The sequence below is a fragment of the Cnephaeus nilssonii genome, assembly GCF_951640355.1.
Source record: "Cnephaeus nilssonii genome assembly, chromosome: 15".
NCBI lineage: Eukaryota > Metazoa > Chordata > Mammalia > Chiroptera > Vespertilionidae > Cnephaeus > Cnephaeus nilssonii.
The window spans coordinates 24,707,896-24,734,433 of NC_137086.1; the positions used below are offsets into that span (position 1 = coordinate 24,707,896).

At 47.3% G+C, this 26,538-nt stretch overlaps 1 protein-coding gene across 1 annotated transcript; it reads left to right on the forward strand.

Annotated features, from left to right (window-relative positions):
* Positions 1-11,687: 11,687 nt before the first annotated feature.
* On the forward strand, positions 11,688-16,126 carry TMEM247 (transmembrane protein 247; the record flags this gene model as incomplete). Its single annotated transcript, XM_079791622.1, has 3 exons — positions 11,688-11,915; positions 12,639-12,971; positions 15,938-16,126. The coding sequence occupies 3 exons, from the start codon at positions 11,688-11,690 to the stop codon at positions 16,124-16,126; spliced, it is 750 nt and encodes a 249-aa protein (XP_079647748.1).
* Positions 16,127-26,538: the final 10,412 nt, after the last annotated feature.

The following is a 26,538-nucleotide window of genomic DNA, read 5'->3' on the forward strand; positions in this document are numbered from 1 at the left end:
TCAGGAACTTCTGCCCGTCAGAGCTTCCTTTTCATTCGCCCTCTGATACTGGTCCCAGCACCACTCGGGCAGGCGCCCTGGGAGTTCCGTAGGAAACCAGTTTTAGGGCAGCAAGCACCGAGCACGCAGGGGAAAACAATTCTGAATCAAGTAAAGCTGGGAAGTCGCACTAAACTCAAGTGCAGGGTTCCTTCGCTGCTAGACTTCTCAGGCCTTTAATCTGCTGGTGTGAATTGGGGGCTCCAGCGGTGGGGACATGGTGTATAGCGCTTCCCAAACTGACCTGGAAACTTGACCTTCCTGTGCATCCCTTGGGACTGGCTTTGGAGAAATGACACCTGAAAACAGAGCCACATCCCAAACGCCATCAACTGCAGGCAGGACACAGGTGCTCACCCGGTGCCTGTCAGAGTGAGCCATTCTTGACCCTTCCAGCGATGATTAGCCTCTTGGCCAAGTAATGACAGCACAGCCATGGCTCATCTGTGGGTTTTGGTGTTTTTTGTTTGTTTGTTTGTTTTTTAATATATTTCATTGATTTTTTTACAGAGAGGAAGGGAGAGGGATAGAGAGCCAAAAACATCGATGAGAGAGAAACATCGATCAGCTGCCTCCTGCACACCTCCTACTGGGGATGTGTCCACAACCAAGGTACATGCCCTTGACCGGAATTGAACCTGGGACCCTTGAGTCCGCAGGCCGACGCTCTATCCACTGAGCCAAAACGGTTAGGGCCATCTGTGGGTTTTTAAGGAAGGTCCCACTCTCAGTGCCTGGGTATTTATTGTCTTGTGGAGCAATGAGGGGTTCTGAGAAGCTTTCCCCAAACTCCCACCCTCTCTCCCATCATTCTGCTTCTGCACCTAAAATTCCGTCATTTGGGTGTGGAGGCCTTCACACCAGTCCCAATGCAAATTCGCCGGGGAAGAGGGGCTTGTTGAGGCACGTGGTGGGATTCAGTAGGTGGATCTCTCTCGGGTATGAGCTCCAGCGGCAGCCTTGTGTTCCTGGCAGGGAAGTTACTTGGAGACCCAGAGCAGGTATACACGCTGCGGGAAGGAGCAGGCCTGGCCACCAGAGAGGAGCAGGGCCCTGCGGGGCAGGCAGAGAAGACAAGCTCAGCTCTTTCAGAATTTACCAAGCTCAGGTCTTACATGGAATCTTATAGAAAGCTAAACCCAAGCCTGAAATGACAGCCCCCCACATGCAGCTAGAGGCCTAATCCTTTCCCATAGGTTCGGCCGCCCCCTGGAGCCTCCATCTGTCCAGGGCCTCGAGTCCCCTGTGTGATTGCATAGCATTTACAGGCCCAGGTCAGACTCAGAGCCAGACCTGCTCTAACCTGGCCCCCAATTCTAGTAACTGAACCCACCCGCTACCCCAGTTCCAAGACCTGAGTGCTTACTCTTGTCCCCTCACCTGATTTCCTAAGCCCCCAAGTTTTTTAAATCCTCACTCAAGGATATGTTTATTGATTTTTAGAGAGGGAGAGAGAGAGAGAGAGAGAGAGAGAGAGAGAGAGAGAGAGAGAAACATCAATGTGAGAGAGAAACATCGGGGGGGGAGAGAGAGAGAGAGAGAGAGAGAGAGAGAGAGAGAGAGAGAAACATCAATGTGAGAGAGAAACATTGGAGAGAGAGAGAGAGAAACATCAATGTGAGAGAGAAATATCAATCGGTTGCCTCTGGTACGTCCCCCAACTAGAATGAAATCTGCAACCTTCTTGGTGTATGGGATGACTCTCCAAGCAACTGAGTCACTGGCCGGCTGACTAAGCCCTGAATTTGATTCCCTGCCAGACCCTCCTGTCCTCCTGTCTTAATTTTCTGCCTGTCATTCCATTTCTTTCCCCCCCAGATCTGTAGCCCTGTACCCTTCAAGGATCAGGGTCCTACCCCAAGCCCCAGAACCACTCTACAGCAGTAGTTCTCAACCTGTGGGTCGCGACCCACAGGTTGAGAACCACTAGCAGGGTCGCCTAAGGCCATCGGAAAACACAGATATTTACATTACGATTCATTAACAGTAGCAAAATTACAGTTATGAAGTAGCAACGAAAATAATTTTATGGTTGGGGGTCACCACAACATGAGGACCTGTATTAAAGGGTCGCGACATTAGAAAGGTTGAGAACCACTGCTTTAAAGAGTGAAGCTCCCACATCCATCACCCTACTTCCCAAAATTGAGTTGAACTTACAAGACTGATTGACACCCAGCTTTGTGGGAATTCGTCTACTGCTAAGTCACCCACATTAAAGTAGAGGAATCAAACAAGGAGCGTGCTTAGGAAGTGGGGTCTCCGGTTCTGCTTGGGGTGTGTAAAGACAGAAGGTGTAGCTCCTTAACTCTCTGGTCTGCCTGCCTATGTCACACTCACTAGCCAGAAAGGAAGCACAGCCTGGCCAGGGCCACTGGCTAAACCAGCCCTTTGCTGGCACCTACTGGGAGCAAGGCAGTGTGCTCCGCGCTCACCCAGCCTCTACTCCAGGGGGAGTGATGCGACAAGCATCACATCGTTTTAACACCAAGCAGCCTGAGACACAAAGCACTCAATTTCACAGGGAGCAGTAACTGCCTGGGTCCTGAAGACTGGGTGCTTTTCCTCAGGTGGAGATCAAGGAGAGAGTGTTTTGTAGGCTGAGGAAACTGCCAGCAAAAAGCCAGCGAGGCAGGCAAACTGAGGTGCATTCAGGGAACATCGGAAAGTAGTCCTTCTCTCTCCAGCTAGGTTATGTAGTCCACAAAGGTAAGAACGGCATATGATGATCCTTGGTTTTCCCTCCGTGCCTAGCACAGGGTCATGAACCTGGAAAGGGCTTGTGAAATACTGCTTTGGATGAATTCTCAAAAGGCAGGACAGTCCCCCGGGGCAACGGGGCAGGTGTGTTGAAAGAAAATTGAATTCCTGGTGTGCACCTGCTGTGCCAGTTACCGAGGTATTGCCTCACAGCTACAAACCCACTCTTCATTGCCCTGCTCCTGATACTCCAGCAGAACACTATAAACATTTCTTTGCCAGTCCGCGATGCTAAACTTGGCCAGTAGAGGGCGTTGGAGAGACACTGCAGAGGGAAGGGCCTCCTCTGGCTCTGGCCCACCTTCCTCTGTCTCTCTGTCCATGGCATTGCAATGACTGACCAGCACACCTCGCGGCACTCACCACCCATGAGTCCCAGGGCACCTTAGGGGCAGCTTCTCGAGTTTCCCACCAGAGGTTCTCGCCAGTGACTTCCTGGCAAGTTCAACTCCACCCCCTAGGCAGCAATCTGGTCAGTTTCACTGGCACCTCAGTGAATAGCTTCCTGTTTGCCAGCCTTGACCTCAGTGAGCTTTCACACCGTCCAGAGGCTTAGCCACACCCTCCCCAGTGAGATCTGAATTTCAGCCCAGAGGAACTCCTCTCCCAAATGCATAATTTAGAGTTCTCATGACCCCTTACTAGGTGTACCGGTTAATAATGCGTATTTTTTTCAATAGATGGAGTTACACATATGTTGATATATGTATGCCATTTTGTTGTATTGACAACAAGCTGCAAAACTTCATGTCAAATTTTCTGAAGGTATTAACATCATAGATATTTTTACGCTCAAAAATGTCGAATTTCGTGCCAAAAAAGAAGAGCACCTGGGGGAAGTTTTAATTCATTATTTTGAAGAAAAGTGCTGCTGTTATAGGTTCATTACATGTTATACAATTTTACCATGAGATGAACTACCAATAAAAATTTTAGTTAACACTTTAGGACCAGCTTTTTGTCCAGTACAATTAATTTTTCTAGAATATTCGCTTATTTCAATTAGCCAATTTAAATTAGTCTGAAAACTTGACTATTATTTTACTGTCAAATTTAATACTCTAACAACAATCTTATTTTACCCTGTAAATATTAGTGGAAAGGATTATTTGCCTTCTTGAGTAGGCCCTGAGCATTCCTGGTACTAGGTTGGATTTAGGCATCAAAAACCCACTTCTCCACACCATGGGTACAAGACATCTCAAACAAGTCTTGTTGCAGTGAGAGGGCAGCTGCTGTCAGCCATGTCTCTGTCTATTTATTACCAGGGTCCTGATTTGAGCTGTGCATGGGAAGCGAGGTAGCCATGGGGGCAGTAGACCTCCCTCAGAAGGGGTGAGGGTTCAGGCTCCCGCAAAGTTGGGGGGGTGAGGGTCTATGCCCCACCTCTGTTGACCCCATGTTCTCTCCTGTTGGCCCCTCTGTGACTGTGCCTGTCTTAGGTTGTTCCTTCCCTGAGGAATCTTACCCGTTTGGGCAAAAAAATGAAAAAGGATCCCTAGTCAAATTTATTGAAAATATTCCTTTATTAACTTTTGGTCGAGATATGTTTGTATATTTTCAGAAAACAACTCCAAGACCATGTGGATTCCTGCAACAGAGAGGAATTGACAGGACTGCTCCAGCCATGAAGACAGAAGAGAAACAGTCCAGAGATGGAAGATGGTGACGACGCCTTGCCATACTAGCAGTCAGCATCTGTGCGTCGCTGCAGGTTGCCCAGGACCAAACCAGAGAGGGTCGGACCTGCATTGCCACCATTTGTCCACCATTCAGAACTGAAATATCATTGCTGACATGTACACATAAGGAACTGTTTGACATTGAAATTGGGACTCAAAAGAACTGTTGGCCCAGAATGAAACTCACTACAGACTGATTCATTTGCCTCCCAGCATAACCATTATTGCTTGCCTCATTTTCGGTTCTTATAAGTGTATTTCTTGTATCACATGATCTCACTTATCTAGGGGAAATAGTGAACATAAACTGATGAACAAAGACAGACCCGGAGACAGGGAAGCATCGATAAGACTGTCAAACCTCAGAGAAAAGGTGGGGGAGGGTGGGGGAAAGGGGAGAGATCAACCAATGGACTTGTATACATGCATATAAGCCTAACCAGTGCTCATGGACAACAGGGGGGTGGGGACATACATGGGGAGGGGTTTGGGATGGGAATGGGGGATGAGGACAAATATGTGATACCTTAATCAATAAAGAAATTTTTTTAAAAAAGCAAGAAAAGTGCTGTTGAAAGTTATCGCATACTTCAGGAAGCTTGTGGTGAACATGCTCCATCTCAAGATCCTTGTGAACGCTGGTTTAAAAGCTTTAAAAGTGATGATTTCGATGTGAAAGACAAAGAACGTCCAGATCAACTGAAAAAGTTTGAAGACCAACAATTACAAGCATTATTAGATGACGATGCATGTCAAACTCAAAAACAACTTGCAGAAAGATTAAATGTTGCTCAGCAAACAATTTCCAAACATTTAAAAGCAATGGGAAAGATTTTAAAGGAAGGAAAATGGGTACCACATCAACTGAACAAGAGACAAATGGAAAACTGAAAAGTCATCAGTAAAATGTTGCTTCAACGGCATGAAAGAAAGTCTTTTTTGCATCGAATTGTGACTGGTGATAAAAAGTGGATTTATTTTGAGAATCCCAAATGCACAAAAATCATGGGTTGACCCAGGTCAACCATCAACATTGATTGCAAGGCCAAATCACTTTGGAAAGAAGACAATGCTCTGTGTTTGGTGGGATCAGGAAGACGTGGTTTATTATTAGCTTCTAAAACCAGGTGAAACCGTTAATACTGATCAATACCGACAACAAATAATCAATTTGAACCACACTTTGATTGTAACAGGACCAGATTGGGCCAGAAGACACAGCAAAGTAATTTTGCTTTATGATAACGCACCATCACACACTTCAAAACCAGTTAAAGACACGTTAAAAGATCTTGCCTGGGAAGTATGAACCCACCCGCCATATTCACCAAACCTTGCTCCTTCAGATTACCACTTGTTCCGATCGATGGCATACACACTTTCTGAGCAGCACTTCAAAACATACGAGGAAGTGGAAAATTGGGTCTCTGAATGGTCTGCCTTAAAACAATAAAAGTTCTATTGGGATGGTATTCACAAATTACCTGAAAGATGGGGAAATGTGTAGCTAGCGATGGATGTTACTTTGAATAAAGCACTTTTGATGTTTCTCTTGAAAATATTGTGTTTTCTTTGATTACAAAATCCGCTTTATTAACCGGTAAAGGTCAATCCACATTTTTAAACTGTACCAGTTAATAATTCGGATACCGGTTTATAATGCCAATTGAACATTTATCGGTTAATAATGCGGATTTTGTAATCAAAGAAAACACGATAATTTCAAGAGAAACATCAAAATTGCTTTATTCAAAGTAATGTCCATTGCTAGCTACACATTTTTACTTCTAATTGCCCTACCCCCACCACTCCCTAACCCCCACTGATTCAACGTTCACACACTTGCCTTCACACACATCCCTGACCTGCTGGGGGAAGAGGGAGTGTCCCCAAACAGCTCCTTGCTCCCTCCGCAGTGGGATTTCCCCAACTAATCCTCTGAGCATCTTGAGTCTCCTCCTCCTGTATCAGCCAGAGTTCAGCCAAGAAAACAGAAACCACTCTCAGTATCCAAGCAGGAAGGGACTGAACACGGGACTTTGGTGCTTCAGTCTCGGCGTCACCTGCTCCTCTTCTTGTGCCAGGTGCTTTTGTCTCTCTGAGACTCACTCCCCACCCCTGTAATGACAGAGATAATACTAGTACTTATTAGTAACTCATATGGTTCCTTAAAAATTATGTAAAATAACCTATGAAAAATTCCCGGTGCCTGGTACATGGTTAGTGCCCAATGAATGTAAGCTAGTATTAGTGTACCTTTTATAATCTCCTAATTGTTCCAGCACATCTGACCTGAAGTGCCCCAAAATCACAACAGTCTGAGGCTGAGGCAGCCGGGAAGGGAAGAGGCCATTTCAGCAGTAAGACCTTCATCCCTGAAGAAAAACTACCCTAGACTGGTAGGGGGCCACGGGAGGGGAGATGATGTGTAGGTTGGATGTGGCTCAGTGGCTCCAAGATGCCCCTCCTGTCCTCAACTAGAACAAGTTCTGCATCCTAAACTTCCGTCACTCATACTGAGCAGAGCTCTCTCTTCCAGACGCCTTTTTAAAAGTCTAATTAAAAATGTAATATATGCACATTTAAAAAAAAACACACCAAAGGGTACAAAATGCTATAGTTAATAATGCCCCCCCCCAAACCCCAAACCCCCAACACCTCAGCTCTCGCACTGCGAGACGCTCATGAACCACTCTTATGTAGGCACACATACAAGTATGACATGTTTGCACACCCCAGTACATTTGGGAGCACTGGTTTTGCTTTTCCACTGAATAGTCTATTTTGGAGAGCATTCCTCATTTGCACTGATGCCTCTACCTATTTGGATTTTTCTTTAAGCTTATTCTTTTTTAAATCTGCATACTATTCTTGATATGGATACAGCACTAATTAACCAGATCCTTCCTGGCAGAAAGTCCAATTTCCCCCAGTCTTTTGCTGTTATAAACAGTGTTGTACATACCACCTTCTTTCATTTTTTTGAGGTAGAAAATCATCTCACCTCTTAGAGTTGGAGCCCCTAAAAAAACATCTTCATGGGCTGATATTAAAAAAACAACAGGAAGGGGAGTGGAAAACCTGCATTCCAGTCCTGGTTCGGCCGCTAACATCCTTTGCGCTCAGAACCAATCACTTCATCCCTCTTATGACTCAGGTTCCCTGCTTGCCAGGCAGCAATAATTGTACCTGCTTCAAATTACCTCACAAGGGCGTTCTGAGAATCAATGAGATCATGTACATGAAAGCTCGTGAGCCCTGTGTTAATATACAAGTCTCTCCTCTGGTTATTTGCCAAAGCTATGATTGGACATGTGGCTCTTTGAGTGCACCCATAATCATCAACATGGTGCCCGCTGCACCCAATGTCCACTCTAAGGGACACTGACCGCACACACACAGCTCCCGCTCACGGACAACCCCAGGCTGCTGTGCCCCGCACTGTATGTGCCTGCCTTCCCCATCTTTCCACCTCTCCATGGCCGAGTGACCGGGCTGGGCACTTTCCCAATCCTTCAACTGCCCAGTGGCTAGAAGGAAATACTTTGCCCAAATAGAAGCCAGCCAGGGCGTTCTGATTCTTGCCCTTGGAAAAGTCCACCAGGAACCACAGAGTTAGGACAAACAACACAGAGAGTGGCCACGAGGCGCCATGAGAAGCTGAAGTTACAAATACTAAAATCGAGAGGAGGCAGAGATCCCAGGCACTCTGAGGCTATGAGGTAGGAAAATGTCAGGAAGGGTGACAGTGAGGAGTGAGAGGATACGCTGCAGCAGCAACACCAGAACCAGCCACGCCGTAACCATGACAGGGCATATGAAGGTGCACCAGCCCTGGCTGCTGAGCCCAGCACAGTCCCCAGCCACCTGAGTCCCTGCCCTGTCTCCACTGCTCTCTCGTGTGGCCTTACTACACATCCCTTCCTCTGGGCTCAATGGAGGAAGGGGGGACCCTTTCCATGCTGCCAGGAGTGCCATATCACCCAAGGCTTAGGAGACCTACCTTCCCAGCTTCCTGCAAAGTCCCCTCGAGGACAGGCGTGTGAGGATTCCACCTTGGGACAGGGGAAATGAGAATCCTAGACTCCATGTTGCATTAGAGCATATTGCTTTGCTTAATGAATTAGTGCAGTTTTGTGGAGGTCTGCCTCCGAGGGAAAGGGGAGGGTGGAGAAGGGCAGAAAGCAGAAATTGAGAGGCAAATGGATAATAATTATCAGTGGAGACATTGCTCATGCTGGTCCTGCCCTCTTGCCCAAATCCCACCCATCCTTCATGTCACTGCCTCCCACAAACGTTCCCTAGCTGCTCCAACCATATCAGTACCGACCTTTTTAAAAAAATGTTTTTATTGATGTTAGGGAAAGAGGAAGGGAGGGGGAGAGAGATAGAAACATTGATGAGAGCCCTAGCTGGTTTGGCTCAATGTATATGCATCAGCCTGTGAACTGAAGGGTCCTGGATTCAATTCTGGTCCAGGGCACATGCCCAGGTTGCAGGCTCAATCCCCAGTAGGCGTGCAGGGGGCAGCCGGTCAATGATTCTCTCTCATCATTGATGGTTCTCTCTTTCCTTCTCCCTTCCTCTCTGAAATCAATTAAAATCAAATTAATTAATTAATTAACTTAAATAAAAGTGGGTGGTAGACTCAGGATTTTTTAAAAAAAGAAACATTGATGAAAGAGAAACATCTATCAGCTGCCTCCTTCACACTGGCTACTAGGGATTGAACCCGCAACCCAGGCATGTGCCCTGACTGGGAATCGAACCAGTGACCTCTTGGATCATGGGTTGAAGCTTAACCACTGAGCCACACCAGCCAAGACCAACCTTCTTGACTATGATGACAGATTGTGTTTGGGGACCCAACTCTTCATCCTGTCCCATAGCCACACTTGTTGCCCTAGGTCTTTGCAGTTCCTCCCACTAAAGGAACAGAGTGCTTTCCACCATCCTCTGACTTTGGGTTTGGCCATCTAAACATATTATTGGCCAAAGGTGATGGTGTGTCAGCTCCAGTGCCTCTTGTGCTACTCCCATCGCACTGAAAAGAGCGTGCTCAGGCTAGCTCTGTTCCCAAGGAGACGACAAGGGACATGTGAAATAAAACTGCCTCGGCCAAGCCCCCTAGACAAGCCCAGCCAACTCGTAGATATCCAAGCTAAATAAATGTGTATTGCTGTATACCACTGAGATTTTATGGTGGTTTGATATACTGCTGACCTAACTACCCATAGCACTTATTATATATTTCTGTACTTGGTGGTTTGAATCGCAGTTCATTATTTGTTTCTTTGAGCAGATTAAAATTGAGCAGATTAAAATGGACAGGTTTGGCGACTAAAAATACAGGATCTCCAGCTACATGTGAATTTCAGATAAACAATGAATGATTTTAGAATAAGTGTGTCCCATGCAACTTTTAGAATGTATTTATACTAAAAAATATTTACCTAAAATTCTAATTTTACTGGGTATTTTATGTTTGTCTGGTAAGCCTACTCCTAGTGCTTGAGGCAGGATCAACATCTTACACAACAGCTGTGAGATAGTTCCCATGGTCACCATCATAATGCTGGGAGAGGGAAGTCATGGTTCCGTTAAAGATTTGCAAGAAGGTAGATCTTGAACACTTTTTTCTCTCAGTGCAAACCCATCCCTTATAGTAATGATATGATGGTTACCATTTACTTAGTCCCTGTATAGGCAGGTAGTGGACAAATACACATTTTATTTTTACATCAGTGCTGTAATTGTAAGGGACTGGCTAAATCCTTATCCCCTTTAGAATGAGCAGACAGCTAGAGTGAGTAGCAAAGCTAGAATTCAAATGCAGCCCTTTCTCTCTTCATAATATAACCCTGCCTTCAACTACCAAAAATGTTTGATGTCATTTTCCACAAAATTAAAGATGGCAAAGTGTATTCCCCAGCCCCTCAATCTCTTTGCTGGTCCGCCTTAACCCATTGATGAATGACAGTGGTTATATGAATTTGCTAGGGCTTTTGTAACAAAGTACCACAAACTGGGTGGCTTAAACAACAGAAATTATTTTTCTCAAGTTCTGGAGGTTAGACATCCAAGATCCAGGTGTCAGCAGGGTTGGGTCCTTCTGAAGGCTGTGAGGAAAGAATCTGTCCCAGGCCTGTGATTACTGTGTCAATTTGACTACCCATGGAATGTCCAAATATCTGGTTAAGCAATATTTCTGGGTGTATCTGTGGGGGTGTTTCTGGAAGAGATTAGCATTTGAATTGGTGGACTGAGTCAACCAGATTGCTCTACACCAAGCATGTCAAACTCACAGCCAGTGGGCTGCATGCTCTGCACAGTGTGGGTAGCCATCACCTAATTCTTTGAAGGCCTGAATAGAAAAAAAGAAGGTGGAGGAAAGCTATATTGGTGCTATCTGCCTGACTGCTTGAGCTGAATATTGGTCTGCTCCTGGCCTTGGACTGAGACTTATACCAGCAGCATTCTTAGTTACTGGGCCTTTGAACTCAGATTGGCTTTCCTGGGCCTCCCACTTGTAAATATCAGCTCATGCCACTTCTCAGCCTCCAGAATAACATGAGCCAATTACTTTTAATAAAGCACATGTATAACACACACACACACACACACACACACACACACACACACACACACAACACACACATACAACACACACCTATCCATCCTACTGGTTCTGTTTCTTTGGAGAACCCTGACTCACACAAAGGCCCTCTTCTTGATTTATAGATGGCATCTTCTCCCTTATTTTAATGTCATCTTCCTCCGTGTATGTCTGGGTCCACATTTCCTCTTCTTATAAGGACATCAGTCATAGTGGATTAGAACCTACCCTAATGACCTTATTTAACTTAATCACATCTCTAAAGACCCTATCTCCAAATAAGGTCACATTATAAGGTACTGGGGGTGAAGACTTCAATATATGAATTGAGAGTTGGGGGCATAATTCAGCCCACAACAGGGTTTGTGGAGCTAATTGTAACTCATTGCATACATTCTACATTTAAAAGAGGACCCCAAGGGAGCAGATTTCAAATGATGGAATTCTGGATTTCAAGTGGTGGAATTCTAGTTTTCAAAGCAGCCCCTAGGAGTGGCAAAGGCCCACCCTGCAGTTCCTAATAATGGCACCTCGAAGGTGTGGCACCCTCCACCAAAGGGGCCCTAGCAACTGATAGAATGTGGGTTATTATGAGGGCAGGGGATTGTGATGGTGGCCAGGCTGTGGAATCTGGTGAGGCCAAATGTGAGGCCCCCAAAAGATGTCCTTTGGTCCCAAGTGGCAGCATTGTGGATTTCAGGATGACAACAGACTCCAGGGAGTTGATGGAAGCCCGGGGGGCCGGAGAAAGCTGCCCAACCTTCCCCAAGACGGTGCCTGATGACCCCATGTTTGAAGGGAAGTTCAGGGCTGCTTTGGTAAGGACGATACCTCATCTCACTGCTCCAGCCAGACCCCCAGAGGGAGGGAGAGGACTGTGGGGAGATGTGATAGGGGCTGAGTGCTATGGGATTCCAGAGAGCTGCTAAGGAGAGCAGGTGGGGGGCACCCCATCCCCACAACTGGCATCTGGTTATAACCGGGGGCCAGAGAGCCCTTCATGAGACTGTGAAGACACTTGAAGTTGACAGGTCTTTCCCATATACCTCCCCATTTGGGGCCCTTTCTTCCCTCCGTGTATGGGATCCAGATCCTCCATAGCCCTTTGGTTGGTCCCCATATATTTAAGTCCTCTCAACAAAGACCGTGGGTTTCTTCCTCCCACTGTAGCCCCAGAGGACTGGGTGTCTAGATCTTCTCAAGGATAAGTGGAATAGGAGGTGGGGAAGTTACCTCCAAAGTGATTTGAAATTACCAGGAAGAGAGCCTTTTGCCTCAGCTCCCCAGCATCTCTTTCAATTCTAGGGTTTCATTCCTTTGTGTCAGCTTGCCCTCTTCCTCTTAACTCAGGTCCTGATAACCCCATGTAAGTGCATGTCTAGTAAGAACTCAGTCTAGATCTTTACAACTCCCAGGAGGCACTCTTCCAAACACTGCAGTCCACTGTGGCCTGGGGCTCTGGGAGTGCCCTGGGGTGGGAGAAGGGGGCAGCTCCATACTGACTCCTCACCATCCCTCTACTTCCCACTTCCCCACCTCAGGAGGCAGAGTCCCCTAAGCCAGACTCCTCCTCTGACTACATGGAGGAGATGGAAACTTGTGAAGACAAAGGCTGCTCAGGGTCACCCAAATCAATGTCCTCCAAGACTGGCTCCACCACCAAAGGCCAGGCGGGCGATGGACCTGAATTCTTCTCAGAGCGGCCCATGACCCTGGGGAACCCAGCAATTGAGCTCAGTGCCGAGATGGAGCTGGAGAAGGTGCGCATGGAGTTTGAGCTCACACGGCTCAAGTACCTGCACCAGGAGAATGAGCGGCAGAGGCAGCATGAGGAGGTGATGGAGCAGCTGCAGCAGCAGGCACGGCCCCGCCTGGTAAGTGACATGAAAGTGGAGGGAACTTTGCTGGTCTCGCCAGAGGGCCAGGGGCTGACTCCAGGGGTGAGGGAACCCCCATCCCTGAAGCCCACCCTACCTGCTCCAGAGCCGCATCCTGCCCTGGGTCCAGAGCTGGGCGCTCACTGCTTTAGAGTTTCCATGTTAAACTGAGAGTTGACCCTGGAAGGGCCTCCCCGTGGTCCACCCACCTGCCCATGGTTTTCCTTCTCCGGGAAAAGTCTTCAGCATTTCCTCCTGGGCTGGAATTCCACCACGCTTTGTTCCTCTCTGCATCTCTTTTAAGAGACGAGGTGCTTAAGCTAGACCCAGAACCCCCACTGCAGTCTGGCCAATGGAGTTTGATAAAACCACCACCTCCCCTGATCAGGGCTGCATTCGCTCTGTTGGATCGCTCTGCCTTATTGTCAACTAAAACTTAGACGTCTTTGGCAAGAAATGGACCATTCTCCCCTAATCTGTACGAAATGGGGCTGAGAACGCCTACTTGTGATTAAATGGGATGTGAAGTGCTTAGCACAGTGACTGGGCCATAATTAACACTAAGTAATGAAAGATGTTATTGTTTAAAGAAGTCTCTTCTGGGCTTTAAAATCAGACAGTTAAAATCCTGGCTCCATCGCGTATAAACTGCGTGACATTGGGCAAGTTACTCATTGTCTTAGAGCCTGGGTTTGCACATTCATAAGGTAGTACCTACCTCATAGGCTCATTGTGAGGATTACATGAGAGAATGCATGTAAGGCACGTTGCCATGAGCCTAGCACATTAGGTAAGCACTCAATAAATGTTAGCTATTACCATTTTTATGTACTCATGCAATTCACTTCCTGACCCAAATGCAACGTTCATCATTTTTCAGTTTTATTGGAATATAATGTATGAGCTATGCTTCCCAGCTCTGAGTCATCCTCAATTCTGAGAAACTTGCCTTTTGCCTTTATTCAAGTCATTGCTATAACTGTTAGGAGGGTATGATCTAAAGAAAATACCACCAAAAAATCTCCCTGCATGTTCCATTAATCACCACCCATGTGTTATATTTTATCAAGCTCATATTTCTCTACTTTGTCCAAAACACTGTCTTGAGACACACTGTCAGGTGTTTTCCCAGAATTATGATATTACACTACCTGTAGCATTTTCCCAATATATAGTTTTTAAGAAAATGGAGTTGGTTTTGCATGATTTGTTCTCAAAGAATACATGCTGTCTTCTTAGCAATTATCATTTTTTTTTCTTGCTCACAAAATACCTCCTTCATCATGCACTGAATGCGTTTGCTGAGCCAGGTCAAGCTAATTGAATGGGGATTTCCAGAATCCATCTTTTCCCCCACTTTTTAAAAATCTGGAAAATATTTGCCTATTTCTAAGACTCTGGCACATTTCCAGATGTTTTTGACATCTCACAAATAATTGCCATTTTAAACGTGTTGTATTCTCAGTATCCTGGGATAAAATTTGTTATAAGTTGGAGCCCGAAACTATTGAAAGCAGGTATGCATGGAATTATGCCTTTGTTCAATGTCTCCTCCCAACCATATTTATTTTCCCTTTTCCATCTGAAGGCCTTTCTCCTTGCCAGATGAGATAGAAACCTTTGGTGTAGAGTCCTAATCTGCTTTCTGACTTCTACTCAAAAGATAAACCATTGAAAGTGTTTTAAAAGTCTAAAAGGTTTCACAAATGCATGCTTTGTTATCAAAATCATACATCTCACCCAGCAGCATTTCAGATTGAAAACGCATGCAGACCACAAAAGGTTGGCAGAGGTTAAGCCCGCGGATCCAGAGCCATAGGGAGTCTGCCCAGCCCTCCCATCCTGCTAAATCACAGGCTTCCTCCTCTGGGCTCCAGCCCTGCTTGCCATTCATTCTAGAGTGGGCATCACGGAGTCATTTTCTTCCCCCTCTGTTTGATTTCATTGCCCTCACATTTTATGTAGTGATTTCAGCAACGCTGTGTCCAAATCCCCAGTCTCTAGCAATAGTTTACAAAAGTGTTTTGTGGAAAGGTGGAGAGCTGACTTGATATTTCAACTTCCTCCCCGCTCTCTCTTTTCTGGGTGAATGGGATACATCCCATTGCATTGAAAACTACCTCTGTGGGTGTGTTTCTACCGAGTTTAGGGAGCCACAGCCCCTGCCCTCTGCCTGCTTACAAAAAAATGTGGCATGAATTTAAAAGATATTTTAAAGAATAAACCATGGGTGGTATCTTAACTGCAGATCAAATTATCACCTTCCTTATATGTTGGCACTTTCTACAGTTACAATGGTCTCTGTCAACCTCAATTATATAGATTCCAGAAAAAAACAACACTCAGGCAGGGTCAGCCAGACAACTTCAGTAGCTTTCCTCGGGACTACGATTCTCAGGGTTGAGGGAGGCCCCCCCGCCCCCATCTCTCACCACCTGTCCACAGGAAGACCAGACCCTGGGCTGAAGGACCACAGACTGACCCTATGTGCCATGGGCCAGGACCCAGAGAGTCAGAAACAGTCATTTGTGCCCAGGGGACACCCTCGCATTGTGCTACTGTGCAGAAAACAAACTGGTTAAGTGTCCTGGGAAAACTGTCAGAGGACACGCTGAGACCCGGCCTCCAGATCTAGGGTCTCAGAGACCCAGGAGACTGCCTACCTGTGTGACTCAGAGGCAGCATGAAACAGAGAGGGAAGGCCTGAGTCAGGAGGGATAAGAGCAGCCTCAGGAAGTGAAGGCCCATGAATGCCCTCTCTGGCCAGTGACCTCGCTAGGAATTTATTCCTTGTCTCTCTCTCCTGGTTACCCCAGGAGGTGGGCACTATTACTTCCCTCAGGTGATGACAACGACCTGCTGGAGGTCCCATTCAGGAAGGCACAAGAGCAGGCTGGCAGCCCAGCTCTGCCTGGCACCCAGGCCCCCGTTTTGCCAGCTCCACTCTCTTCTTTCCCCCACAGTTCTCAGGAAGCTTCCAGGACCTCCTGCACCCCCAGAACCAGTTTGCCATGTTCCTGTACTGCTTCATCTTCATACACATAATCTATGTCACCAAGGAGATGATCTTCTTCCTCTTCTCCAAGCACTACCTGTTCTGCATCGCGGCCATCTTGCTCTGTTTGATTAAAACTTTGTGGTCATACTTCTAAGTGCTTTTGTTCTCTCCATCACTGAGAGCCTACGTGCTTGTGTTAATGGGACATGATCCACGTTAGCCCGAGCCACCCTGCCTCCTCCCTCCCTGGCACCTCCTGCCCTAACACGCTGCCTCCTGGCGATCAGAACTCGCTGTTAGAAATCACCACTGGCTGTCAGCCTTTTACACCTTAGTGTGAGTGACATGTTCCGGCCTTGCACTCAACCCAAGTTCTCACTAAGGATGGTGATGCTCAATCTGCTCAGGGGGCAATTTCACAAGTTAGCAGGTTAGGGGCACATCTGTAGGAAGAGGGTTTTAGAAAGCCTTTCCAGAATCACAGAAATCATGCCACGACCAGGCTGGCTTTGGATCCATCACATCTCCTCACTTTCATAGATCTGAGGTGTGGGGAGCTGTGGTAGCCTTGGCGGTGGGCCCTCCAAAGATGTCCATGTCTCAGTCCCAAGAACCTATGAATATGTCACCTTATGTGGCCAAGGAGACTTTGAGGTGTGACTAAATGAAGGACCTTGAAATGGGGAGACTGTCCCCAGTTATCCAGGTGAGCCCAGTGTAATCACAAGGGTGCTTATAAGAGGGAGACGGGAAGGTGGGGACCGGAGAGGAGATGTGACCTTGGAAGCAGAGGTTGGAGTGATGTGGGTACACAAGCCAAGGACTGCAGGCAGCCTCTGGATGCTAGGAAGGGCAAGAAGATGGGTTCTCTCCCAAACCTTCAGAAAGAATGCAGCCCTGGCCTCCAGAACTATAAGAGAATACATGGGAGGTGCCCTGCGCCTCTAAGTTTATAGTCACGTGTTATAGCAGCAACACGAATGCAGGAAACTAGTACAAGACCCGAGACTCCCTGAGCTCTTTCCGGCTCTGCAAACGTGTCAGCGGAGCATCACTAGGCCACTGGCAAGGGTCCATGTATCGCTGGGCTGAACAGGACTGCACAGTCAGCCATGCAGGCTTGGAGCCTGCCCTCGGGCCACAGAGAGGGATGCTGAAGCTCTGGGAGCCCAGGACAGGCCTATCCGAATCTGACTGGCAAAGGGTGTCCCAATCCCTGAGCAGTGCATGCCTGGTGAGGCAGGGGAGCAAAATCTGGGCATCCTCCTAGGGAAGGAGGAATTGAACGCCTGATTGGGCCCAGAACAAGTCAGCAATGCAGCTCCAGTGGAAAAGTGGGAGGAGGAAAAAAAACAGGCCCACACAGCCCAACCCACAACACACACACACACACACACACACACACACACACACACACACCAGCAGATAAACAGTTATCCACAATAGAATTGCACACACCTCCCTCCACCCCAGATAAACAGGCAGCCACAACCTAAAGGAACAGACTTTGAACACTAGAGGGCTCGCGGGAAGCACCAAATGAAGCTACAGGGTGCATACGTAACAAGATAAAGAACTTCAACTCCCCCATTGCCAGCCCCTACCCCTTCTCACACACACTCCACCTCACGGTCAGCTGCACTGACCCCAGCAGCCCCGCCCAGGAATGATGGCTGACCGGCTGGCGAAGGAATAGGAATCTTGGATAAATGCAGCAAACTGAACGTGGCTGGACAGCTGTACAATCAATCAAGTCTTTAGGAACCTCTTCTCTTCCCAGGCACAGGGCTCTGCCTTAAGAGGACAAAAGAGTAAGTTTCTGTCTCAGGCTCCGAGTGATGCTCAGTGAAAACACATGAAAAGAAGACGACCTCCCCAGGATTCAATGTCATTACACATTATCCTGCCATCCAAGCCTATGGTGACTTCTCATCTTCCCACTCAACTCAATGCATCCACCCCCATGTGTAGCTCCATGGGACAGGTCACTTGGAAGTAATAAAGCTGTCATTTCTCATTAAATGCTCAATGGTAGAGTTTTCACTATGGGTCCTTTTCACAACCTTCTTGGAGAAGATGGTCATGTGGCTGCTCCTAGCTGCAGGGCATCAGAGATGGCAATTTTGTTTTGTTTTGTTTTTTGCATGGACACTATTGCAGAATTGAACAAAATTAGGATTCTCAGAATATGGGAAGAGGGAGAAGTGGATATTGAATAAGTGACTGTGTCTACCGTACACAGCCTTTTTTAGGCCCAGCTCCCACTCCATTCCCCAGCGCCGAGCCAGAGTCATGGTGGGGTTGAGACAATTGGGTGGAGTACAGCTGCAGCCAATCTGAGCCTGGCCCACTTCTGTCTGAAGACCTCATTCTCATACCACAGCAGGAAGGTCATGGTTTTCCCTGGATACATGACTGGAACAGCTCTGCCCTCATCTTCCTGACCTCTGCCTGGGGCCCCACAACCTTGCACAGCCAGTACAGCAGCCTGGCCTGGGGACTTAGAAGGATGCCCCTCTGTGCTGGGCCCCTTCAGCAAAAATGCAAGAGGAAGCAAGTTTGTTCCTAGATCCCTCCTCCTCCTGAGTCCCAGATCCCACAGGGCGAAGCCCAGTGCCCCCGACAGCTCGACAGACAGCTCGCCTGTCAGCCCGCTCACACCACATGAGCTGCTCAAGACTGAGGGTGTAACAGAGCCGCACATTACACTCAGCTTTCGTCCAAACAATCATGCGCTCATAGCCAAGTTTCAGGCAGGCTTAGGGAGAGGTAGATGGAACTATCTTTCCTGCTCCCCAAATGGAATCACACTGGTGGCAACCGGGCTCAAGGGCAAGACCAGTCCTGGAGACTGCTGGTCACAGGAGGGAAGGGGGAGCAGGCTGCTTCCAAAGGCCATTTCCTGCCATGTATGTTTCTAATCCTGCTTTAGGGGATGACTGGCTGCGGCAAGTTGGTTAAGCTTTCTATTTTGGTGACCTGTAAGTTATCTAGACTCAGTTTTTTGGTTTTTTAAAAATATATACCTTTTTTAACTGATTTCAGAGAGTAAGGGAGAGGGAGAAAGAGATAGAAACATCAATGACGGGATAGAACCATTGATTGGCTGCCTCCTGCATGCCCCACCCTGGGGATTGAGCCTGCAACCCAGGCGTGTGCCCTGACTGGGAATCGAACCAGTGACCTCCTGGTTCATAGGTCAACGCTCAACCACTGAGCCACACCAGCCAGGCTCAAACTCAGTTTTTTAAAAATTTAAAAAGAACCAAAGCCTAGGGTTGAATTTAATTGATTTGTGATGGTGTCCAGGGGGTTTGGTAGCCTTAAAAGTGCCCCACTGGTTATACAGGGCAGCCACATTACAAAACCTAAATCCTTGCTACTCAACATGCCAATCGGGGACCAGCTGCATCCACACTGCCTGGGGCATCTCAGAAAGGCTAGGAAGCTCTCTGCTCTAGGTGATGTGACTCAATTCTACCTGTGCCTTGTTGTGAAGACATTGCTCTTAGCCTCGAGGGTCTGGGGGAGGAAAGGTGCAGATGGGCAGGAGAAGAGAGAGAGGATAACTGAGCCCATAGCTCCTGGAAGTACTCCGGGAGCCTCCATCAGCATTGGGTGCAGCCCAGGGTGTCCATGCATATGGCCTCCCTCTGTGCTCTAAGTCCTTGCCCTGGGCTTCTAAGGAACCAAATGATTTTTCCCAGCACTCCAGGACTCACAGAAACTTCAGGAATCCCCCAGGCCTGTCTCTGTCTCTGTCCCTTTTTTGATCCACCTCTGATGTGCGCAGCTTTGGGAAAATCTTGCTAGTAGACGTTCATTCATTATTTAAAGGCTGCCACTGTTCCTTCAGGAAGGTTAAGCGTGATTAAAAGATGGGGTTTTTCCACAGGGCACAGCAGAAAAGCTGGGACTCCCGCATTTTTAAGCTGTTTTGACCAAGCCTTGTTGCATAATTTAAAGTCTGTGACTTATTTAGACTTAATTAGCCACCGGAGCAGCAGCTGCAGGTTCATTAGTCAGTATTTATTAAGCACCCTCGGAGGGTTTGGTTGGCTTTTAAGAGCAAAGTGGAGAATCAGCTTCGGACTTGCAAATTTCCTACACTTCAGTAGGATGGGTTATGCATTTTTGTTCCTCAAGGGGAACACAGGGCCTGAGGTCATGGGACAGATCCCCACAAACGACCTCCTCCTCAGCCATGAGTGGGTGATGTAACCACCTCACAGGGCTGTGGTGACAGATGAGTTTCATAAGGGGTGCAGGAGGTAAATGGGGAGCTATACAAATGATAGGTGTTAGTAAGAGATGAGCAGGGAAAGGTAGGAATTGTCCACTCAATCTGAAGAACTGGGAGAAGTGGAGAGGACCGGCTCCAGAATTTGTGGGGCCCAGTGCAAAAGGACAATGCACATGTTCAAAAATATTAAAAATTGCAAGGTGGCAATAGCAGAGCCTGAAACCAAGCGTGCCCCTCCCCCCAAATGCAGAGGTCCCTTTCAGCTTGGCAGCCTCCCAGCACAGGGGTCCCTCTGATCACAGGGTCCCCTTGAGCATGGGGCCTGGTGCCACTGCCCTGGTGGTCCACACAGGAGGCCAGACTGGGGGTTACATGAAGGAGACCCCCTGAGGTAAGGGGCTTTGGTGGTACCTCTCAAATCCCACCCTGAGAGACTATGTCCTGGGACACCCCAGCAGCAGGAGGGAGGGGAGCAGGAGCTGTGCATTGTGAAAGGGGGTGGGGGATGCTGAGGCCTCCTCCCAGGTAAAGTGGACCCCTGGTTCACCCATGGGCTCTGGAAGCAGCATCTGAGGGAGCAGGAGGCACCTCTCTGCGTGCAGGTCACACCCAGGGCTGGCAGCTGCTAATCACAAGGCTAATGACCAGGAGCCTCAAGCTCTCCAACTCCTCCGAGGTTCCCCTATCTCCTGGCTCTGCCCCTGGCCCCATTCAGCTGACCATTTTGCTCTGGGTTAGAAAATCCAAAATTAGAAGAATAAAGCTCAACTTGTACCCCCAGGAGCCTCATTTGTATCAAATGACACGGTCACTTTGCCTCAAACTTTTCATCAAAGGGGCCTTTGTAAGGTCCTGGGACAGAAAGCAGGCCTTGGACGCCAGCCACCAGGAAGCTGGGCAGAAAGTGCTGAGCAAGGCAACTTTTGGCTGAGGAGGTGGGGGGGGTGGGATGGGGGTCTCCAGATCTCCCCCACCCCCAGGAAGGGCCAGTGCTATAGCTCCCTACCATGAGCAGCTCTTCTCCCAGCTCTGGCTTCAGCCAGGAGGCACCAGAGAAGCTAATAGTGTGGCTGCAGGGAGCTCCCAGTACTTGAGGAATAAATGAATGAACAATCCAACAAACAAAAGGATGCAACAGGCTGAGCAGGGCTCTGTGGGCTGAAATACTCTGTGAAGGCTTCTTGGAGAGGGGAGAAGGGTGCGCACAATACCTCCTGCATATTCTGCCTGTCCAATGCACTTGATGCCTCCTCATTTCATCCCATGCCCACCCTACCCCACCCCATCCCACCCCCCGAAGGAGCATGATTACCACCCTCTGGTTGCAGCTGAGAAAGCAGACTTAGGTTCAGGAGTTGCCTGGGGCTTCCTCAGCCGGAAGATGGCAGAGACCAAGTGTGGCAAGGAGCTGAAAGTTGATCTAAAGAAAACAGAGAAATATACATATATGTCTATTTGGGCTTGTGGATGAAGATTCAGAGCTGCTTTGAAGAGTACTGTTATTGAATTTCCAATGGTATTGTGCAGCCCTACTGTGTGTCTCTCTACTTGCACACCTAGCAGTAGCAAATTCAAAAGTGTTTGACTTAAAAGCCTACCCTTTTATTCTACCCATTCTCTTCCTGCCCCCCACCAAAGGCTGTGGAGGGAAATGTCTTTCAGAGGGGACATGATGTAAGTCCTCACTCACTGGCCCAACCGGTGTCATACCCCTGCCATGTTCTTGAGAAGTACACAGGAGATCCACACTCCAAGCCCTGGAGAGCTTCCTCTGGACCCCACCCAACATCCTCTATTTTGTCCCTCAAGTCAGGTGAGTGGGTCTGTAGCTGGCCTGGGGGTCTTCCCTCTTGAATCAGCCATACCTAGCTCTCCCTCTGGAGACCAGGATACTAAGGCAGGTATAAGAAAGAAGAGGAAGGTGTTTGGACCCCAAGAGAAATCTTACAGTTCACACTCACTAACGTTCACTTGTGGTCAATTTCTGAATCCTCACATGCACAAAGCTCCCTGGTACCAGAGCTGCCCCGGTGGGTTCCTAGAAATCAGTGTGCTTTGACTGGAAGAGTCTGGAAGCAGAAGTAAAGTGGTAAAAAGCTCACCTGCCCTCAGATACCAAGCTAACTTCAGAGAAGCTTCAGATGGCTCTCCTAAGCAAACCACGTACTGCAGGACACGCCCCATTCACCAAATGGGGATGCCCAGAGGGCCCAGACAGGGCAGGTAAAAGAGGGACGCTGGCCTGGTGTAGTTAATAGGAAAGGAAGAGCCGTTGTAAAAGCAGCAGCCCCTACTCACCTCCCTCCTGCCCATCTTGACCATGTGAAGGTGCAGGCCTCATGTACAGTTTTTCAAGGGCAGCAAGAATTGAATCTTTTTTATGTGAACCTGCTGATTTTCAACTACTGGTTCAAGTTTCTTAGCCACTCTCCAAACTGAACAAAAGTCTGGGCCACCAGCTCACAATCTCTGAACTTCAGATATGACTTCCCTTATGATAGAGTCTGTTTCACTCAGAGACCTGCCGGGGGATCTCTTTAAACAGAATGCACTCTTAGTACAAAAATAGAACATGATCGCTCTCGTCCTCGGTTTAAGCAGCAGTAAGGGACTCTTCTCTTCACAAATTGCCTCATTTTGAGGTGTTTCAAGAGAGATAGACCTCTTAATGCATTTCAAATCGAGTTAGAGTGGTTAAAATCTAATTTTCATATACAACTTCTTGAAGAAAGATAGGACTTTGGCTCAAGCCTGGACTAGGAATGAAGAAGGGGCCCGGAAGCACCGAAATGAGGAGGGAGGGAGTGTTGGGGTGGAGGGCAGAGCTGGGTGCCCAGGCTGAGTTATGTAGAGAGAGGCTGACAACAGCTCTATGAAATTGGTCAGACAGAGCAATGAGGCCTAGAGACCAGAAACAGCGAGAGAGGGGAACAGGAGGAGGAAGCATCATTAGTTGCCATGGTGACAAAAGAATAAGGAAAGGGGGAGAAAGAGTGAGGAGGGATCTCTGAGAAGAGCTATATTGTGCTGCTGTCTACAACCAGCTATCTCCTCTCCACCAGGGGCCTTGCCTATGACTCCCTGACCCCTTTCTTACCTCCCCCACCTGACTCGGCTCATCCCTGGCATGCATAAATTACTATGACATTATATCAAGGATATTTAGATCCTAAACATGAGTGGGATGGGTGGGTACCTACTTACTGTGCCTCTGGGTCTCAAAGGACCTCTTGAATTAAAAAATATTTTCTCCAGGCTTGTGTGGCTCAGTTGGTTAGGTGTCATCTGTGCACTAAAAGGTAAGGTGGCAGGTTTGATTCCTGGTCAGGTTGCATGCCTGAGTTACAGGCTCCATCTCCGGTAAGGGCCATGCAGGAGGCAACCAATAGATGCTTCATTCTCACATCGATGTCTCTCCCTCTCCCTTCCTCTCTCTAAAAATCAATTTAAAAAATCTTTTAAAAATTTTTTATTTCTCTAGTGTTCTGCCATAAAGCTTATATACCATTAGGGCAAAATTTCTTAAACTAAGGATTTGTTCATGTTCAATTCCAAACCATCATTAAGGAAGGGTAATTATTAAATATCAATTTCTAGAATCTAATAAGAAATTAATTTATCATATTTAGCAGGGATCTCAGCTGCAGCCTAGGAAAGTCCACTACTCGAGTTAAGGCATATCTGAACATGTATGATAAACTAGTAGGGCAGATCCCAGACAGGCCAGGTCATAGGATGATTCCAATGACATCCAATGCCAGATGTGTCCAGCATTCATTGTCCCTTGATTCTCTTTTGAGGAACTCCTTGTTACTCAATATCTGTCCATGAAGTTCAGGTGGGCTGACTTTCAGTCAAGGGAGGTCCAACACCCAGACCTGACCGATTGGAACATTCCATCTCTTGGCCAAAATACTTGGTTGTTGTGTTGTCACATGATCCAAGCCTGACCAATGAATCTCAGAACTAGGACTTTTCCTGGAACTCTGGGGTACTCAGCTGATAGAATATATGTCCAAAGCTGCTGTAGGCCATCTTGTTCCACTTGGGAAAAGCCTTCCTGAGAATAGAACCAGTAGAGAGAAAAGCAGAGCCAAGAAAAGATGAGAATGCACAGGTAGGGTGGGGGTGGGGTGGGGAGGAGAGGAGAGAGAAAGTGAGTCCTTGTTGGCATGATTTGAGCCCCTGGATCCACCTAAAATAAGAGACACCCTAAAGCTTTCAGTTGCTATTAACTTGGATTGGAATTGGGTTTCTGTCACTGGAACCAAGAGTTCTAAATCATACAAGGGCTTTCCCATTTGACTAAAAAGTTGGAACCTAGGCTTAGCAATGGCTAATAGAAGGGGTATCATGGCATCTGTTCCCAGGCTGTCCTATGGAGAAAGCTGTGGGGATGAAACTACACAAGGGTGTTTGGGAGACATTGGGGAGAAGTGGTGTTCTCTCATTTGCTCTCCCTCAGGAAAGGAAGCCATCTCCCCCATTCCTTGAGGAAAAACAGACCTGCTCTGGCACCATGAAGGTAGAGACATTGATGATAGTGCCAAGGGAAAATGGCAGCATGGCCCGACTGAGAGGGACACCCAGTGGGAAACTCCACAGACAAGCATATGCCATGCACCACCAACATTACAGAGTACTACACTCAGAAGAGGGTCCATTAAAAAGACCATGAAAGCCCAGCTGGCATGGCTCAGTGGTTGAGCGTCGACCTATGAACCAGGAGGTCATGGTTCGATTCCAGTCAAGGCACATGCCTGGGTTGCAGGCTCAATCCCCAGTGTGGGGCGTGCAGGAGGTAGCCAATCAATGATTCTCTTTCATCATTGATGTTTCTATATCTCTCTCCCTCTCCCATTCTCTCTGAAATAATTTTTTTAAAAGTTTAAAATAAAAAAAAGACCATGAAAGATCGGGAAACAGCCCCAATGTTCATCACCTGATGGGTGGATAACTACAGTGAGGAATAGCCACACAGTAGAATATTATTTGGCAATACAAAGGAATGAAGCACTGACATATGCTACAACATGAATGAACCGTGAAAACATTATGCTAAGTAAAAGAAGCCAATCACAAAAGACCACCTATTCTATGACTCCTTTTTATATGAAATGTCCAAAATAGGCAAATCTATAGAAAAGTAGATTAGTGGTTGCCTAGGGCTGGAGAAATTGGGAGCTAAGGTTCCCAATTGACAGCTAAGGTTCAGCGTTTCCTTTGGGGTGATAAAATGTTCTAAAATTGTTTGTGGTGATAGTTGCACAACTCTGAATACACTAAAAGTCATTGGATTCTACACTTTAAATAGGCAAATAAAGTATGAGTATATGAATTATATCTCTAAAAAAAAAGTGGCTCTTGTGGTTCCTACCCATCTGCATGTGGTGAGGATAAGGGTGGGGGTAGGTCTCTAAAAGGCCCAAAGCTGCTGCTACTCAGAGACATGGTTCTACCCTTAGATCTGATAAGAGGGACATCATGCTGGGCTGGCACTTTAAGAGGGCCCCACTCTGACTCTTCTCTCGTCTCTTCCTCTCAGGTAAGGAATCTGTGGGGCCAAGTGGATGTGTCCACCATACTCACACATTTTTCCTAGACCCTGGGTATATAGGACACAGGAATACCTTGCCCAAAAGGTACCAAACCTGTTTTTAGAGCCTGCAGGCTTCTTCCCCTCCCCAGAGGAGACTGAATTGGTGGTGAGCATCCAAGAGATGTGATTGGGACTTAAACATGTAGGCTGAAATGTCCTTACCAGGTCCCTCAAAGGATGAGGCAGAGCTGGGGGAGAGAAGAAAGGGGCAGGCCATGTGTCATGAGTATAGGGTCAGAGGAGGTATGGGACCAGCTCTCTGCATAATCACCATGTTCCAGCAGAGTAATGTAAGGAGTATAAAAATTCTCCATTCAACTTGACCTTCTAGGTCATTATGAAGATTTTTTTTTTCAAGATAAGGAGGTTAGAACATTAAACAATATGTTAGCTAGCTTTAAAGTTATTTAAACCCATGGTTTGTGGACCCCCACAGATACAAACATCTGACCTGCTGGGAGATGCTGCATTTAAGAGAGAAATCTATCTGAGCTTTTCTTTCTAATGAATCCTGTGTGGGATTTTCCTCGGCTGCATTTATGGGTTTAGAAAACATGGTTCATGGATTCCTTGCTCCAGGCTAAAGAGAAAGCTGACACATGCCTGCCCACAACCTTGACGTTTAATGATCTTTCTCAACATTTTCTCAGCTGAGCCCAGGGTTTAGGCATGTAGTGAGGTGTGGGCTGAAAATGGGGGTGGTTGTATAAGGCATACTAAGGAA